We start from the raw sequence: 18,347 nt of genomic DNA, 5'->3' as shown, positions 1-18,347 counted from the left end.
TACCTGAGTGGAGCAACATTTGATCGATGAATTGGGACAAGGAAAGTAACAAAGATAGTACATATGTACTCAAGTATGTTCTTTTTAGCTGCACCGGCTGCACTGGTTCAGAGTTTATCTTTCTTCTTCCAATATGGAGGGAAAAAGATAAACTCTGAACAAGCGCGGTCAGTTCAGCTCGTTCAGCTGAAAAAGAACAAATGTATGCTTGACGGTTAAGAATCGCGAGAAGATCACATATCACATATGCGTGTGAAATCGTGCGTATTCTGTGCTTGATCGAAAAGGCGGGAATCGGGAACCGGGAACCGGGAACCGACAGGCATATCGCGATCGCGAACTTGCCGTTATGGTTTTATATTGTTGTGAGATTCGAGTTGTGAAATATTTTGTGATAAAAACATAACTTTGTTCTGCGATCAATTTAGTCGTACCATTGATAAATTTTTAATTAACGCCACTGGTGTCCAAGTGGTATATACTTAATTAACGGTTAATTTATGCGTGTACATACATACGTTAGTTTTTTCGAGTTGTTGGCACGTCCAGAGGTTTTTATCGTTGTTTCTATTACTTTTTTTCACCTCCTAACAGGATAACAGAATAACAGGAAAAAAACGCGGTTAAAAAATTATATCGCGTTTTCCTGATCGGAAAAAAGAATAACATACGTATAAGAAAAGAAACATTTCCATTTTTATTATACTTTGAAATATGAAGGATATCAAACAGTACTTTTCCAACGGCACAATCAAGATCGAGAGGGCCGTGGCAGATTTTGACAATGTCGTGGAAGAAGAAGAAGAACAGGAGACAATCGCGACAAGTAAACGCGAACGCGTGAAAATTCGAATATCGCGTACCTCTTCGAAAGGAAGGACGTGTGATATAATAGAAAACAAAAACGATCTGATTGATAAAACACCCAGTCCGTTCAATGGCAGGGTAAACAATAGCGAGAGAACTATGCATGATGAGACACCAAAGGCCAAATCCAAGCAGAATCTCAAGAAGGTATAGAATTTATTTTTTATTAATTTTTTAATAAGAGTCGTGCAATGCTGGTTAACTTGTCAATATCTAATTACATTTTCTTATTTTTAAGGGTTCTAAGCTAGCTTTGGAAATAAATGGAAATCGATCAGAAAAACCAAAGTATACTGCGCAAAATAAAGAGTTAAGAGAAGAAATTATTGTAGATTCAGACAACTCTTTCAGCGACGGTATGAACAACATTAATAAGGCTGAAAATGCATTGAATGAGCTCTGTAATGAAATTGGCTCTCAGCGAGACGAATCAAATGCATTTCAAGTTTTGATGAATCGTAGTAAACCAATACAGTATAAATTACTTTCGCAGCAGCCTATGGAAAATATTGAGAATAAAGAGAAATTGGTTGATACGAAAGAGTTGAGATCGAGACACAAAGAGAAACTGATAGCTTTGGCTGATAAAAAAGGTTATTCGAAAAGAAAAATTGCAGAGATGGAAGAAGGTGAGAAAATAGAAAAAGATATAGAAAATCGCATGAGGTTTTTCAAAAGTGATGTCACAAGTGATAACACGCATAAAAAGGATAGCAGTATTGGATTATCAATTAAAAATAACAAGCAACAGTCTGGAAATTTGTTAGATTATTTCAGGTAAATTACAGTCTTTGTTTACAAAAAGAATATTAAAATTTTTTGTATTATATCGATATTAAATTGTTATTAAGCGGAGTAAAATCTTTAGAAAGCATGTACAAGTAAATATAAGATTTTTTAATTATATAAAAACCTTAGAAATGCTTAGAAATCTGATGGCTCAAACAGAATAATTATTCTTATTGTGCAGTAAATCGCCCTTGGAATTGACGAATAAAGATGAAAAGGATGCCTCTACTTTTATTGTAAAAGCGGATGTACATCGGACCGATAATTCCGACATTGAACCTGTTATAAAGTCAATATCAAACAAGATACATTCTAGCAAATGTTTAAAGTCAGAGTTGAATCTTTCTACAGTGGATGATATTCACATTATAGGATCTGAAAATTTGTGTTTAACGCAAACAACCACACAAGATGTACAAAAACGAGAGAAGCCTCGTTGGGCTTTACGTATAAAATTACATTCTAGTGGAAACAACGATTCTTTAAATGGTAATGTAATAAGAGCGTATGTGATAAAAAATGGAAATTTGTAGATGTAGATGACGTAGATAGTGTCATACATATGATGTAAAATAGATATAGAGTCTCCCAATGCTTATTGGTCGATGGCAATGATTATTTCACACTTTGATCGCTGATTTTAATATTTTTTAAATTAATTTCTAGTTTTAATAATGATATGAAATTAATATTCTTAATTTTGCATTACAGATACTAGTGACGAAGAATTATTTTCACCAAGAAGTAAATCAACATTTAATGCCTCGAGTAAATCTCGAAATTCTACAAATATAGAAGATAATGAAGTCAATTCAAAGGATTACTACAGTCATATTAAAACGAAAACGCGAAAAAAGGAGAAGATAGAATCAATCATTAAGCAGAAAGAAGACAATGTACAAAACACTGCACAAGACGTCGTTATCGATAACGATAGAAACGCTAGTACACAGATAAAAAAATCGGACAAAATTGCTAAAGCGAAACAAAACAACACGAATGAAACGATCATAACAACGACTGAGGATTCCGAATGTGAAATTATTCAGGAAAATGTCCTGAAGAGAAAGCCGAACGAAAAACTAGCGCCATTGTTCACTAAACGACGTAAAACAAATCCGATTGTCACAGCAGCTAAACGATCGTTTTTACAATCAGACATAACTGACATGGAGAATAAGAACACAGATCGTAAGGCAAACAGCACCAATAGCATTTCTACGTTACCGTTTCCCTCAATTAGTCACGTAACGCAATTGGAAGATACATCGGATTCGATTAGAGCGGAGATTGAGTATAAACTTCCGACAAAAATCGAGAGAAAATATTTGCCTTTGATAGACGTTAATGATTATAAATGTATTTGTAATTATGAGAAAACATCGAAAGCGGTTGAAGTAAAGATTAATGAACCTGTGAAGGATCTGGATAAAGTATTGTCCGAGATTGAGAAACTTTATCCGGACGCGCGGAAAATATGGAAGACTATATCAACGGTCAAGAACGATTCGAAAAAGAAATCGCCGCCGCGGATGAAAGGTAGAAAGGCAAGAACGCTTGAACGAAAAAAAATGTTGACGGAAAAAATTGAAAATGAAAGTCGGTCGGACGATTGCATGTGGGCGTGTAAATATAAACCTACGAGCGCGGAAGATATAGTAGGAAACGAGGAAGCCGCGAGAAAACTGAAAGACTGGTTAAGCGGCTGGAGAACATCTTTAATAAAAGAGGACGATGGCAGTAGCGGCGACGAGTTTTATTCGTCAGACTGCAGTTCCTCTTGCAACAACCGTGAAAATAATCAAATAGCTGTATTGTTAGGTCCACACGGTAGCGGGAAGAGCGCGAGCGTATACGCGATAGCGGAAGAACTCGGTTACAGGTTGGTAAATATTTATACATTAAAGATATGATATAAAATTAAAAATATGTAATAATACAAATGTTAAAGCATTTGTTTGCTTCTAACTAATATCGTTATAATACATATATATAAGATAATATTTTCTTTTTTATATAAAACAAAGGAATTTAATTCGTAATAAAATTAAATAATACTTTGTTCTATCTACTTTGTTCTTGCAGTGTACTTGAAGTAAATGCATCCTCTAGACGAACGGGAAAGAAAATTTTGAAGGAATTGGAGGAAGCCACAAAGTCGCACAGAATCAAGAAAAGCAAGCATAATTTACTGTTTGAATCAGTCGCAAAAGAGAAGGAGACTCCAAAGATATCGCAAAATTCTTTAATTCTTCTAGAAGACATTGATCTCATTTTTGAAGAAGATGAAGGATTCATCTCCGCCGCGTATCAATTGGCATCAAATACCAAACGACCAATTGTCATGACTTGTAGAGACACATGTCCTCACTTGAGCAAAATGGCACCGCAGCAGAATAAAATTTATTTTCAGAAAATAACTGGTAGCAGAGTGTCTGCTTTGCTGGAATTAATTTCGCTGGCGGAGACTAATCACAGACTTCCGAACAATTGTCTAATAGTAAGCAACTTTCTTTAAATTATATTGTAAAAAAATTAATTTTTTTATTGATATACATATGTATATATATAGTTTGAAATACTTTAGTATTTATAAAAGGTTTGAAAATTGAAAGATGATGTACAGAAAAAACTCTATTAATGTCACAGATTATAAATTAATATTAGCATTTAAATCTATGTATTAAAATTGCTCAAATATTATTCTACTATATTTTTCAAAGCGTTATATTAAAAAAATATATACACGCAAAATTATTTTATTATTTAGAAATTACTACAAGCGGGCGATCTACGGCAAGCACTGCTCCAGTCACAATATCTGCTATTATCTGGTCCAGCAACATTATCTGAACAATCTACGACCGTTAAACCGTCACTTTGGCAGGACATGCAATACTATTTATACAAGCCTGCAATTAAACTAATAAAGCACAGGGCCAGGAGAGGTACAAATGCCAAAAAGTCAAATGATACCGCGTGTATACTGAATAATTTAGCGGAGAATTTGGACAGTTTATCTTTAGTGTCATCTTTAATCGACATCGAAGACACGATGTTAAATATATCGGACGAGAAGACACAACCGAATTTATCCTTAGCCGAAAATATATCGTTCTATTCCGCTCCGCATGATCTCAAAGAAGATATAGCAACTTTTATTAGTAACCGAGTACTCTACAATGACTTGAAAAGTGCAAATGACCACGTGCAAAATCAAAATATTATTCTGAAGAAACGATTGAATCGAGGAGTGGATCTGGCGCTATCGTACGCTACGTTCGCATGTTTAGATCAACGAATCATGGCGGTAGATTATCTTCCGACCATACGAACAATATGTCGCGCGGAAGAAATTCGCTCGACTATCAATTACAAGCGAAGCAATCGGTTTTTTCATTATCTGCATAGTCTAAATGTGCCGACGGCGTCGATGAAGCCGAATATCTTAGCCGCTGCATGTAAAATGTTGCAAGAAAAAGAAAATAAAACTGTATCCACGTGAGGAGTTAATTATCAGCGATTAATGCTTAAAAAAACATTTTTTACCTATGGATATATTTGTGCATATATTTTTAATGAAATTTAATATCATGTATTAAATAATATGAAAATTTATTTTTTATTTATGTTTAGAGAAAGAGAGAGAGAGAGAGAAAGAAAGAGAGAATGTGTGTGTGTATTATGTCTATTACGATATAATATGAATTTTGATACATATATTGTAATATATAATATATATATATATATATATATATATATATATATATATAATATTGTAAACATTATTCCAGTGCCTTCTCTTTCTCATTTATAATTAAATTAAATTTTATATTTTAGTGAGGAAAACAAGTATATTAACATTTTTTAAAAATTGGAAGAATTAGAATTACATTCATAATAATTTACATAAACAGTGGAGATGATGTATTGCATGTTTGCGATATAATTAACTTTTCATTATCCTCTATTTTTACCGGATATATTTAGCGATGAACGTACCATATCTTATTTTATTCGCCTAGTATAAAGAATAACATACTATTTGCATTTAAATTCATCTAAATGAATATGAAATGAGAATATAGATTTTTGTATATATATTAGTTATTCTACATTATATATTGCATTAAAATATATACGAATTTGTTTTTTTATTGTTGAACTTAGCCAAAGTTGCCAGCCAGTATTAGTTCAGACGATATCTTTTTCTTTCCATATTAGAAGAAGAAAGTTATCCTCAGAAATACAGCCAATGTAGCAATAAAAACAAATCTATTGTTATATGGATTATATATATTTTATTGTAATTGCTGGGAAATTTCCATGATAAATGTTTGAATAAAAGAATAAATATTTTTTGAAATCTGTATTTTTCTTCTTTTTTTTTACAAACATTTATTGTGAAAATGTTTATAATAATGATCGTATAATATTATACAGTTAAATTTTTATATGATGCAGTTTACGATTTAATTCTTCAAATTTTAGTATTTTGCGAATGAAAAAGTCTCCATAACGATGAGCTACCTTTGTATCAGCAATGTGAATCATATCATGATCAATATAGAAATCCAGCTGGAAAAGAAAATTTTTTTGTCATAAAACATTCATAACATTCTTAACATCTATTATATTATAAAATTATGTACATTTATATATATATGTTAATATGTATGTCCTTCAGAAACTTAAACAATTAAATATAAACAAAAACTTTATAATGACTTTGACAAAGAAAGAAAATTGTGATACCAAATTTAAAAATTATAATTATTTTTAAAAAGCCATAAATTAAGAAAAAATTATTTGTTTCATTGGAGAAATCAATAAAATATGTGTTGTCGAAGAAACCAATAGATATATGCATATAAAGAAGAGAATAATTTTATACAAAATACTTCTGATATATTACTGGCTATTAAAATTGCAACACTATATACAATATATTGAAATTTTAATGCAGTGTATAAATGGGATAATGCAAAAATAATCACCTCAGATCCGGATTGAAATTTTCCATCTAATCCTGATGTGCCTTTTGTCCAAACAATATTTTTCATTTTGTGTTTGAAGCACAATAAATGAATCGTTAAAGAATTGACTTCCTTTGCCAAGTCCCAACCCTCTATATCGGACCTAGTATTGTTGCCCATGAATGTGGCTAATTTGCTCAGTGGTAATGTCGTGTAGAGTTTCAAGTACGAACGGATAGTCGGCAACATTTTCTGCTGTACTACTTCGTCCATAAAGACTTGGGTCTGATGCTTGATGGCCTCACGGACGTAATCTTCGTTAGGATTGTCCGGATTCGGCGGTGTTAAAGACAGAAATTTGGGACATGCGAAAACGAAACAGTTTTCAAACTCTGTGAGATCGCCATACTGCATCTTGTACATCTTTTCATGATAGTTCTTGTCCCGTAGAGCTTGCTGCAAACCTTCATCTATGCATTGTGGATGTAAAACTAGACAAATGGCGAGTAAATGATACATTTGCTCGGTTTGCTTATTGATCTGATCATTCTGATAGCTCCGTGTGGCAAACAGCTGTTTTGTACGTTGAATGTATAGTAGAATACCGGAGAATGTTCTGATCGCGTCCGCATATCGACGCATCATCATGTACGCGAACCCTACATAATACGCCGTCGAGATCTGACAGCCGGGCACATGGGAGTACGCGCTCTTTTTGTAAAGCTCCACATTCTCCAGAACTTTGATAGCCTGGTAATAATCTCCCAGCAAAGAATGCAATCTCAGGAGACCAACGAGCGAGAAGTAGCCGAGCATCTTGTACAGAGAATGCCTGCCAAAGGCGCCGGCCACGGAATCTGGATCACCGCCACTCGCGTACACCTCCAACTGGCTCTTAATCTTCGACTTGTCGACCAAATAGTGCAGGACATTTAATACGCACAAAACATCCCAGATCTTGTTGTGCGCGTTCAGATTCTCGATCTCGTCTGGCGTCTTATTGGACAGATTGGCACGATATTGGGCAAACGATTGAAACTGATAAACAAACTCGTCGATGAGCTCCCAGAGCCACTGATCGGGCAGTTCCAACTGCACCGGAGTGTCGGGATGCAGAATGTAGTTGAAGAGATCGCAGTAATTGTAAAAGGAATTGAGTCGCTGCTCCAGTGTTGGGCCTTGCATACGCGCATAAATGTGACGATAGTAAAGCTCCTTGTACAGAGTAAGGAAGACTGGATCATTGTCAACTATGTGAGCGATCGTCGATGCGTCCGGCCATGGTGACTTGTCGAACAACTGTTCCGAGATCTTGGGGAACGAGTTCTCATACAAATTCTGTATCTCGAAGATCATGCCTTCGTTGATGCAGTTGCGCAGGAATACGAGAAAATTGCGCACCACCTCGGGTACTTGTCGATAGCTCGGCCGATCGTACTGATCATGCACGTCTGACGCCCCATAATCGTCATAAGCGTCATACTGCGAGAGAGAGAGAGAGAGAAAGAGAGAGAGAGAGTGAGTATATTAAAAACTTTTTAAGATGAAAAGGTCATGTAAATATATACAGAATTACAGTTATTAGAGGTACATTAACCTTTCCATAATGATAATAATATGCAACAATAAGGCTCTTATTTTATAACTTTTAACGATATCGTTATGTATTACTAAACAGATACATAACGACATCGTTAAAAATTACACAGTAGGCCTCTAAATTTTGATACCTCGTTGTAATCGTCGTACATCCTGTTGCGTTAAAACGGTCACTTGGAAAACAGTTAACCTCTCTTTTTCTCGAGAAGTGCGGCACAGATGCGAATCGGTTTTGTCAAACGTCATAGAGAACGAAGACTAAAGACGGGAGATAGGAACTAGGAACACCAACGTCAACTCACGTGGAGACACATAGTGCGACAATAAAGGTGCCTTTTCATGTTGACGCTCGACGCTTATATTCAGCGTCAAAAGACATCACGTGACCAAAAATAAAAATACCAATTCGTCAATTTTGATCACGTGATCTGTTTTGACGCTAAAAATGAGCGTCGAGCGTCAGCATGAAAAGGCACCTTAAAGAACAAATCTATTATATACTTTATAATCTAGTGACTTTAGATGGAAGATATGAAGATCTCGTGTCTTTGTACTTGGTCGACGCACGACCAAGGTCGTTATTTTGATAAAAATTTGTATTTAAATAGGTTGCAGCTAATCCGAGAGAGGTTTTCATAGGCGAAAATCATAAGCGATTGCAGTTGTACGTACCATTGCACGCGCTGAGCAAGGTTGTTTGACATTTTGATCCCTTTCTAAATGTAACATATTATCGCGCATCGCGATGGGGATACTGGAAAAGATTTCGGAAATTGAGAAGGAAATTGCACGAACGCAGAAAAACAAAGGTAATTATCGCATCGATATTTTGACATGTCTAAACTTAACCTATCCTGTGTTACTTTCTGAGACTAAAACTCTAATATGCCACTTAAAAGAAAAGAAGAAAAACAGAAATCCATCTGCAAACGTACATTCGAGACATACATTTGTAAAATTTAATTGCAGCTACCGAATACCACTTGGGTTTGCTGAAAGCGAAGCTTGCCAAGTATAGATCCCAGCTGTTGGAACCGTCGAAAAAGTCCGAAAAGGGCGAAGGTTTCGATGTGTTGAAGTCGGGAGATGCTAGAGTTGCTCTAATCGGTTTTCCCTCGGTTGGCAAGTCCACTCTACTCAGTACTTTAACTGCCACCCAGTCGGAGGCTGCATCCTACGAATTTACTACCCTGACATGTATTCCTGGTGTTATTGAATATAAAGGTGCTAATATACAACTGCTGGATCTGCCTGGTATAATTGAAGGAGCAGCACAGGTAAATAAATTATGTAGCTGAAAATTGTTGTCACGTGTTGCTTTTTATTAATTGATTTTTGCATCATCTTAGGGAAAAGGACGAGGTAGACAGGTCATAGCTGTTGCTAGAACAGCTGATTTAGTCCTTATGATGTTGGATGCTACCAAACAGGATGTTCAGCGACAACTCTTGGAAAAAGAATTGGAATCGGTTGGGATAAGACTCAATAAAAAGAAGCCGAATATATATTTCAAGGTGAAAAAAGGCGGCGGATTAGCCTTCAATTCAACATGTCCTCTGACAAAAGTAGACGAAAAACTAGTCCAAATGATTCTTCACGAATATAAAATCTTCAATGCTGAGGTATTGTTTCGCGAAGATTGCAGCGCGGACGAATTGATCGATGTCATCAATGCGAACCGAGTGTACTTGCCTTGCCTTTATGTATATAATAAAATAGATCAAATATCGATAGAAGAAGTTGACCGGATCGCCAGGCAACCTAATAGTGTTGTAGTTAGGTAATATAAGATATTGACATTTTTACATTCCATACATTTTCTTACATCCATATATTTTCACATACTCAGTCTTTATGTTTTTCTTGAAAGTTTTTTTTTTTGTTCTCTTTTTCTTTTTGTATAATTATGATTTCTTTTTTTATAGTTGTAATATGAAACTGAATCTGGACTTCCTGTTGGAAACATTATGGGAGTATTTGTCTTTGATAAGGGTGTACACAAAAAAGCCTGGTCAACCACCTGACTTTGAGGATGGTCTAATATTGAGAAGAGGTGTAACGGTAGAGCACGTGTGTCATGCAATCCATCGCACACTTGCTCAACAATTTAAATATGCCCTTGTGTGGGTAAGTTACTAAATATTTCAAATTATGTGCCTACATTGATATATATATATATATATATATATATATATATATATATATATATATATATAACATCTCGATATACATTTGAGATAATGTAGGCAATGTAATTTTCATAGATACTCGTGTTATATATAAATTATGTTCCTTTTAGGGTACAAGTACCAAATATTCACCTCAGCGAGTAGGAGCGCAGCATGTGATGCATGATGAGGATGTCGTACAAATAATGAAAAAATAAATTTCGTCGAAATTTGTAAAATCAAATTGATGAACAAATGTCGATAAAGCAATCGTGTGTGTGTGTGTATATATATATATATATATATATATATATATATATATATATACATACAAACACACACACACACACACCACGAGCAAATTACTATCAACAAATTGTGAAACTTAATGGTACAATCTTAGGATGAATGTACATTTATATAGGTTACATATTTCAAGAAGCTTATGGTCTTCTCTGCAAATATTGTTTCAATAAAATTTGCAAAAACAAAGCCAACTTACGTTACTTAATTATAAAGGAGAGAAAATATGAATTTATTATGTAAAATTATATAGAATAATGATCGACACTTTTTTTAATAGAAGGAATAAAAAAAAATTGTAAATAAAATAATGAATTATAGATTCAGATAATGAAACTTTTATTAAAAAAATCATTTAAAATTAAACGCTAATAATTAAATTACTTGAGATTAAAATGCAAATTCGTTATTTATAGTTTGTATGTGTAAAAAAAAAAAAAAAATAGATGGTTACATCCATTTAAAATGTTTATAAAGATAAATAAAATGACTGACGTTTTTTGAGAGAGAAAGTCAAGCTTACATTTTTCGTTATTTCATTAATTTTAATTTTGTTCTTTACAATTTGAATAAAATGTGAAAGAAAATGCTTTTGTTGCTTTACTTTGGAAGAAGGAAAAATTTTTTTCTCGGAAATACTAAAGATACATAATTTGCATTTTACAGTTCTTTAATAATAAGGAATAATTTGCACATAATATATTGTACAACGATCGGCACATTATATATTGCGTAACAGTCTAGATCGCGAAAATTGATCGGCACATGTTGATCGATTTCTCAATGAATTCGGATGAGAATTTGGGGACACGACGGACATTCGAAGAGCGCAATTCGATGAATAATGAATGAGAATAACTAAGCGGCACGATGGCACCGCGAAGAATGTGCGTGTGAATCTCGACGCATTGTACCATCACTTTGTCCTTGTTCGATTTTAGAACGTCCTTTTTTCTCTCTCTCTCCCTCTCTCCCTCTTTTCGTTCTCTCTTGCCACGCACATTTCGCTTCTCCGACCTCTCCTTTTCCTTCTCATGGGCGTGCGTATAGCGTATATACGAAAATGCGTTCGCCATGCACACACATACACACTCGCATGAGACACACACATCCTGATTACTAATTCATGTAGCCGCGGACTACTTCTCTTCGCCTCGTTGTGACACCAAATCCCATATTCCAGCCAGAATGGAGAGTCGGCGAGTCCGAGAGCTCGGTGATCCACGAACGAGCGATTAAACGAGCGAGATTCGCACCGGATCTTGCTTACCGGGCTGTCGAGCTACTGCTCTCTGCATCTGGGAAATGTTTCTCAATGACAAATTCCTCGATATGAGAGATTACGGATGTGCTTTCGCTTTGGTCAATAAATTTTTAACGAAACATCTTGACGGAGTCTTAGTCTCGTTGATTTCCACTTGGTCAATTTTATTAAAATTCAACTCTTCTCTTTTTACAACAAACATTTATAATCAATATTTTTCAATGTTACAGCTAATCGATTTAATTTATTGGTTTTTTTTTTCTTTATACACTAACAATAAAATCGAAATCCATTCTAAATTAATATCGAAGATTGTAATTTGCAGGTTGTTGTCAAAATTTTGTTTTAACCATTTCTTTTAACATCCAACGTTGCATCGCTTTTTCCTCAAAACATTTTAAAGGATGAGACTTTGAAACTCTCAAAAAATCTATGTTAATTACATTTAAAAATGTGTCATATGTTAAAAAAAATATGAAAAGACTTTAATATTTTTTATTAAATATTAAAGCTACTCAAACAAGTCTTTATAAGGCTATAAATCTTGTTTTTATTAGGAATTTTGAATAGTTAATTAGGTGAGATGCAAATTAATTTGATGCAAAGAATGAGAAAGCCGGATCTTTTTCAGCACAATCTTTATCTTCTCTTAAATTTCGAACCGGCACCGTTATATTTTTAAGCCAATTATTTATTAGAGAGTTTTTGTTTCTGATATGGATTTTTAATGATGTGCCTTATATATAAATAAACATGTATGTGCATACTAAATTCGTTCTCAGTTAAATCGCTATTAAAAATATAAATTTTTATAAAGAAAACGCTTTTAAATAGGTATCAAGTTCTTAAATTAAATGAACTTTAATTTCCGAGCATGTTAAAATGAAACACATGCGTAATAATATAAAATATATAATAGAATGTGGTAAGAATAATATTCTTATTTCTTACATGTGTGAGTATTTTTTATGTAATATATTTTTATGTCATGCGATATACGTAAGAAAAATATTACGTAGACATATGTAAGAGAAAGAATATACACATTGTCGATTGTTTCTTTAAGATGGCATCAACTATCATAATAAATGATGTATAAATAGATAAAGAGTAATTGTATCTACTGCAATGAGAGAATCCTGAAATTGATCCGCGATGTAATTGTAACTAATCGATGTGCGATGCTATCGCGATTAATCTGATTGTGAGTTAATCGGCTTCTATTATTGTTTGTCCCATAGATGCATGTCACTCTGGAGTATAAAAGCACTTTACCATCATTAACTTATAGATTCGCGTCGTTTATCGTAAAACATGTCATTCTATATTAAAAAAGATTGCAATAAAGAAAAAAACAATTTTTCTTGAATACCTTAATAAATATTTTCGACAAGTAAAAGATAAAAAATATTTGACAAGAATCAAAAATAAAATAAAAAAAAAAAAAAATAAATAAATGTATAATAGTTTATACACAAAACAGTCTTTCGTTTATTTATTATTAAACAAATTTGTTTATATGTAAGAAATAATATATAAAACAAGTCTTAGTCTTAAACACTACAAGAATCGAACGGTTTTTTTGATCATTCCTATTTTTTAAATCAGTAATTCATTTCTTGTAAAAAATATGATTCTGAAATTTTAATAACTTTTCATCAATTATTTCTTTTATTAAATGATTGATATAAAGTTACAAAATTTCAGAATTTTATCTTTCACACAAAAAATAGGGTATTAATCTAAAAAAAAAAGAAACAATCAGAAATGACTGCTCGGCTTCCAGTATTAGCACAATGTGTCTGCAAAATACATGTGTGTGTTATCGGCTCGTAATGCGACAAATTTGTCCTAATCGGTGAAATTTGTCGTCTATGGATGTCTACACCTTCTAGGACGCACAGTGCCACATTTTCTCCCACCTATCTATCTCTCTCTTTCCTCTTAACTTTCTGTCTCATTTCTTGAAGAAACTTTCAAAAATTGTTGTAGCTCTTATTGGTATTATCCCGGCTCTGTATTATTGAAACTGTCCTCTAAAATCGTCAGATTAAATATGTAATACGATAATGAAACATACCATGTATTATATGGGAAAAATCTGTATATCGAATCTGTGAAGATCATCAAGAGTAGTTTCGAAGCGTGAAATCGTTCGAGAAAACGGGAATGTATCGTATAAAAATTCAACCTCGCCGCTTCGGGCATTAGACAAGACGGATGCTGTATATGATCGATCCATCTCGGTAGTTACTACTATGCCATCCACTTGGAGAAGGAAGTCGCCCGGTATTTACAGTTAGACGAGGCTGATGACGATCGAGCATGTTGCTTTCGCTCCTCATTCTTGAGAGTCAAATGCTTCATTTCTGTGATTCTCGTTTTAACCTTTAACATTGGAAGAATCAAATCTCGATAGCATGGCTAAAGTTCTATTATTACTCAATTAACAAAAAAAAAACACAGATTTTAATATAAATATAAATAAATTTAAATATTTTTTAATCTGGTGTTGTAATTGATTGCCATTTCTTTAATAAACATTTTTTCCCTAAAGAATAATTTAGAGAAAATTTTTTCAGCTTTTTACGTTTTATATTAAATTTAATTATATGTTAGATTTAAATATATAATTTAAAATCCACACACATATGCTATCTTTTCAAGATTTTAATTATATATACATGTAATATGTGTGTTCTCTTATAATATAATTTTAATTACTAATAAAATATAACAATTAAATATTTGTAATTAAGATCTTTGGAGCTTAAATAATTTATTGTGTATCTCTGTCAGATAAAAAGGAATTTTTTTTTCTCAATTACTTTCTTACTTTTTTTGTAATATTCTAAAAATAAAATTTATACCTTGACATTAAAATTATTTGAATTTTATAAACTTGCGTAAACTTTTAAGATTACAGCTAATGAATAAAGCGAGAGAACACCAGAAGCCCACTCTCGCTCTCTGCTCCATATTGTCAGTCTATATGCTTGACAGAATAAATTCATCAATTTTAAAGTTACTATCTCGAATGCTATCGAATAGTAGTATTAATTATAACGATCGAGAAGAATGATAGTTTAGTTTTAGTACATACGACTGTATATGTAGTACTAATATTACTACATATTATAATATTGTAGTTACAAAAATTAAATAATCGTTCAGCTTATGGAGTATCGTTGATGGAAATTTCGAATTTTTCGAATCGAAAAATTTGATTTTTCCAAAGTTTAAATATAAAAAGTGTTCTTAAAACTATGAGGTGCTATTTAAAAGTTGAAAGAATTTATTGAAAAAAAAAAAAATAATTAGTTACCTTAACTCTCTTTCTTAGTTTCCACGTTCCTTCAAAATCATTCTCTTGGGCATGGATTTATGGACACAACTATTCCAGCATTTTTTCCATGAAAATGTCGTTTTTTTGAATCATTGCATCTTAGGAAAGGGTCGTCGTTTTGACCCAATTAAAGGGATCTAGATAGAATCGCAAAAAAAAAAAAAAAAAAAAACACGCATTCAAGGATGCATGAAAAAAAGCAAAGAGACTACTACTAGTGAAAACTAGTAGTTAAACCAAGCAATTCTTTTTTATGGGCAAATTCCTTCGAATTTTTGGATAGCATCTCGTATTTTAGGTCTTGCAGCTTATACTACTTTATAGAAACAGGCGGGCAAAAAATGAGCATACGTCGGTTTTTTGCCAGTTTTTCTTTGGAATATATATTACTAGAACTAGTCCCGTACTTCCGGATTATGAAGAAAACATCGAGGACCTGTCGCAAGAAAACATTCTCAATAAATTCCCGCGACACACAATACAATAGAGTTCAATTATGCGATATAATCATTACATATATTTTTTTCAATTATTCGCATTAGGCGCAACGTGTCGATCATTCATGCGAGGTAATCAGTGCTAATTAGCTGTCTCGAGATCATACAAGCTATCCCGGCAGAGCGCCGATCCGGGTAATACATTATTTATCGCGAAAGTAGTACATGAAACGAACAACGTCATCAAACGAGATATTGAAGGTTTTGCCAGAAGGAGCGAGAGTGACAATGATCTCCTCTAATGTGCGTTTAATTAATCTCAGATCCGCTGATAGGCAATGCTGTTTCTTGCAATGTGCTTTCGAACAATTTAACTATCGTAGAATCTCACTTTGAATAATGTTTAAAATCAAGAACCGTAGACAACTTGAAAAATGAACAGATTCAACAGTCTTTTAACGTAAATTTAAAGATGGTAAAATCTTTTTTTTTCTTTTTTTTTCAAATTATTCTTCAAAGTTCTTGAAAAAAAAAAAATATCGCAAAAGTTTCAAAATATTAAAATATTTTTATCAGTATTTTGTAAACATCGCAACAAATAATTAGTTTATATACAATTTGATTCAAAACATTACTAGCAATGTTTAACGTAATGTCAACAATTATTGCGCGACAATGATTAGTATTTAAAAAAATATTCGAAATAACGAAACTCTTGTATGCGTATACAAGCACAAAATAATTTGTATAAAGGGAGGTAAAAGTGTTGATAGAGAAAATGGAATCGAGTTAAAAAAGATGGACAGTTATAGAAACGTGACATATTTCTGCTATTTAGAGAAATAAGTCTGTAAGCTGTTGTATTTCCGGAATGAAATAATTCATGTGAGAAATTGTTTGTTAATATAATATTGGGCGGGTGTGAAATGTGTACAATGGACGCACGCATGTCTGAAGAAAGAGAGAAAACGCGCGTCAGGCCACGTGGAGAATAGGAGGTAGGTAGGTAGGTAGGTAGGTAGGTAGGTAGGTAGGTAGGTAGGTAGGTAGGTAGGTAGGTAGGTAGATAGGTAGGTAGGTAGGTAGGTAGGTAGAGTATGGCGCAAACGGCGTGAACGAAGAAGAGTACGACGACGAGAAGGAGGACGACGAAAGAGTACGAAAGGAGGTGGAGGTGCGGGTCGGTATAAAAGGGTCGCGTCGAGACCGCCTCGTCTGTTTCAACACTCTCACCGAGCCGTTCGGTGGATCGATCCGGGTGGAAGAAACCGGGACGTTATATATACACGCGTATCATCGTCGATCGTCGATCGTCTACCTCGAGAGGACATAGAAAAGGAGAGTAGAAAGAGGGAGAGAGAGAGAGAGAAAGAAAAAGACAGAGAGAGAGAGAGGTGAGTCTCCAAAGGATATCCGGATATGCAACGAAGTGGAGAACAAAGTGCCCACCATCCCCGTCGGGAGTCTTTGTATCGGAAATCTGTTGCGATAACCGGACTTACGAACGACCTTGACCGACTCCGCGTTACCTTCTCTTCCCTATACCCTCTCTTCTTTTCTTTCACCCCCTTTCCCTTCCCTTCCGCTCCGATTGGTTGAATCGAAGGGACGATCTCTTCCCGAGGGTTGAGTGATACTATGTGCGACGTTAAGGACAGTGGGGTAGCTTCGTGTGACGTACATGTACATACACGCGTCCGGAGGACTAGCTGTGTGATTTTTGTTCCCCGTCGTTTTTCTTCATTCCGATTCGTCGCGACTCGTTACTTCCGGGTACCGGTATGCCGTTGCTTCTTCTTGGATATCGCGATATCGTACAAAGTTAATGTGTGAAGGCACAACATAGGTATACAGTTGCAGACTTTTTTACCTTTTTGAACGAAAGGTAACAGAAAAACTGTTCACAAGGACAAAGTTGTTTGTATATAATTTTTGGATAAGAGAGAGATAGAGAAAAGGTTTTTTAATATTATTAATATTATTAATATATTAATTTATTATTTCCTATTTAATTTTCTGTATTAATTATTATATTTCTTTAGCTAAGAAAGATCAGCGAGTCAGTTGTTGTTCGATTTGTTTTTTTTTTTTCTCTCAAATTAACTTTATACATAATGTATTCTGATGTATTGACTTTTATTAACTTGTTTTCAAAAGCTTTTTATGTCTCTCAAGGTAACAGTCACATTTTTTTATAAAAACATTATATACTTTTTGTGTACTTGTGGTTGATTAAAAATGTAACATGTAGAATTTTATGTGAAGCTAGAAAAATTTATCATTTTAATCGACTCTTTTTAATTTTAATTTTATGACACTAGAAAATTTTGCAAGTTTAGCAAATTCAAATTGTTCGGATAAATACAGATTTAAAAAATTGATAATTCTATTACTCATTGATACGCGACAAGTGTTTTCTGAAATTCCAATTTAATTCGAATTTAACTCCTCGTTTAACACTCACATTTACACCCTCGTCAACATTTTTCACAATCTTACAATTAGTGAAGGCAAATTAATTATTCCTGATGAATAGAGAAAATTTTCAACAAAATGTGTGTTGGAATTTTGTATGTAAGGTCAATGAGAATCATTCAT

At 33.6% G+C, this 18,347-nt stretch overlaps 3 protein-coding genes and 1 long non-coding RNA gene across 4 annotated transcripts; 2 read left to right on the top strand and 2 right to left on the bottom strand.

Moving 5' to 3' along the window:
- The first annotated feature begins 194 nt into the window (after positions 1-194).
- On the top strand, positions 195-5,241 carry Elg1 (enhanced level of genomic instability 1). The gene is made up of 6 exons (XM_072892561.1): positions 195-1,014; positions 1,106-1,644; positions 1,838-2,145; positions 2,368-3,538; positions 3,742-4,156; positions 4,427-5,241. The coding sequence occupies exons 1-6, from the start codon at positions 715-717 to the stop codon at positions 5,159-5,161; spliced, it is 3,468 nt and encodes a 1,155-aa protein (XP_072748662.1). The 5' UTR covers positions 195-714; the 3' UTR covers positions 5,162-5,241.
- Positions 5,242-5,934: 693 nt separating this feature from the next.
- Positions 5,935-8,509, bottom strand: Eif3l (eukaryotic translation initiation factor 3 subunit L). The gene is made up of 3 exons (XM_072892573.1): positions 8,363-8,509; positions 6,654-8,114; positions 5,935-6,234 (listed from the first exon to the last, which is right to left on the bottom strand). Exons 1-3 carry the CDS (start codon positions 8,381-8,383, stop codon positions 6,100-6,102), a joined length of 1,617 nt encoding a protein of 538 aa, XP_072748674.1. The 5' UTR covers positions 8,384-8,509; the 3' UTR covers positions 5,935-6,099.
- A 240-nt stretch (positions 8,510-8,749) lies between these two features.
- On the top strand, positions 8,750-13,321 carry LOC140665953 (developmentally-regulated GTP-binding protein 2). Its single transcript, XM_072892580.1, has 5 exons — positions 8,750-9,040; positions 9,201-9,508; positions 9,581-10,011; positions 10,157-10,358; positions 10,531-13,321. Exons 1-5 carry the CDS (start codon positions 8,977-8,979, stop codon positions 10,615-10,617), a joined length of 1,092 nt encoding a protein of 363 aa, XP_072748681.1. The 5' UTR covers positions 8,750-8,976; the 3' UTR covers positions 10,618-13,321.
- Positions 13,322-13,517: 196 nt separating this feature from the next.
- LOC140665958 (uncharacterized) lies at positions 13,518-17,546 on the bottom strand. Its single transcript, XR_012046679.1, has 3 exons — positions 17,431-17,546; positions 15,292-15,748; positions 13,518-14,354 (listed from the first exon to the last, which is right to left on the bottom strand). It is a non-coding gene; the product is annotated as an uncharacterized lncRNA (long non-coding RNA).
- Positions 17,547-18,347: the final 801 nt, after the last annotated feature.

This window comes from Anoplolepis gracilipes, chromosome 5 (assembly GCF_047496725.1).
Source record: "Anoplolepis gracilipes chromosome 5, ASM4749672v1, whole genome shotgun sequence".
NCBI classification, from domain to species: domain Eukaryota; kingdom Metazoa; phylum Arthropoda; class Insecta; order Hymenoptera; family Formicidae; genus Anoplolepis; species Anoplolepis gracilipes.
This window is presented reverse-complemented; position numbering and strand designations above follow the sequence as displayed.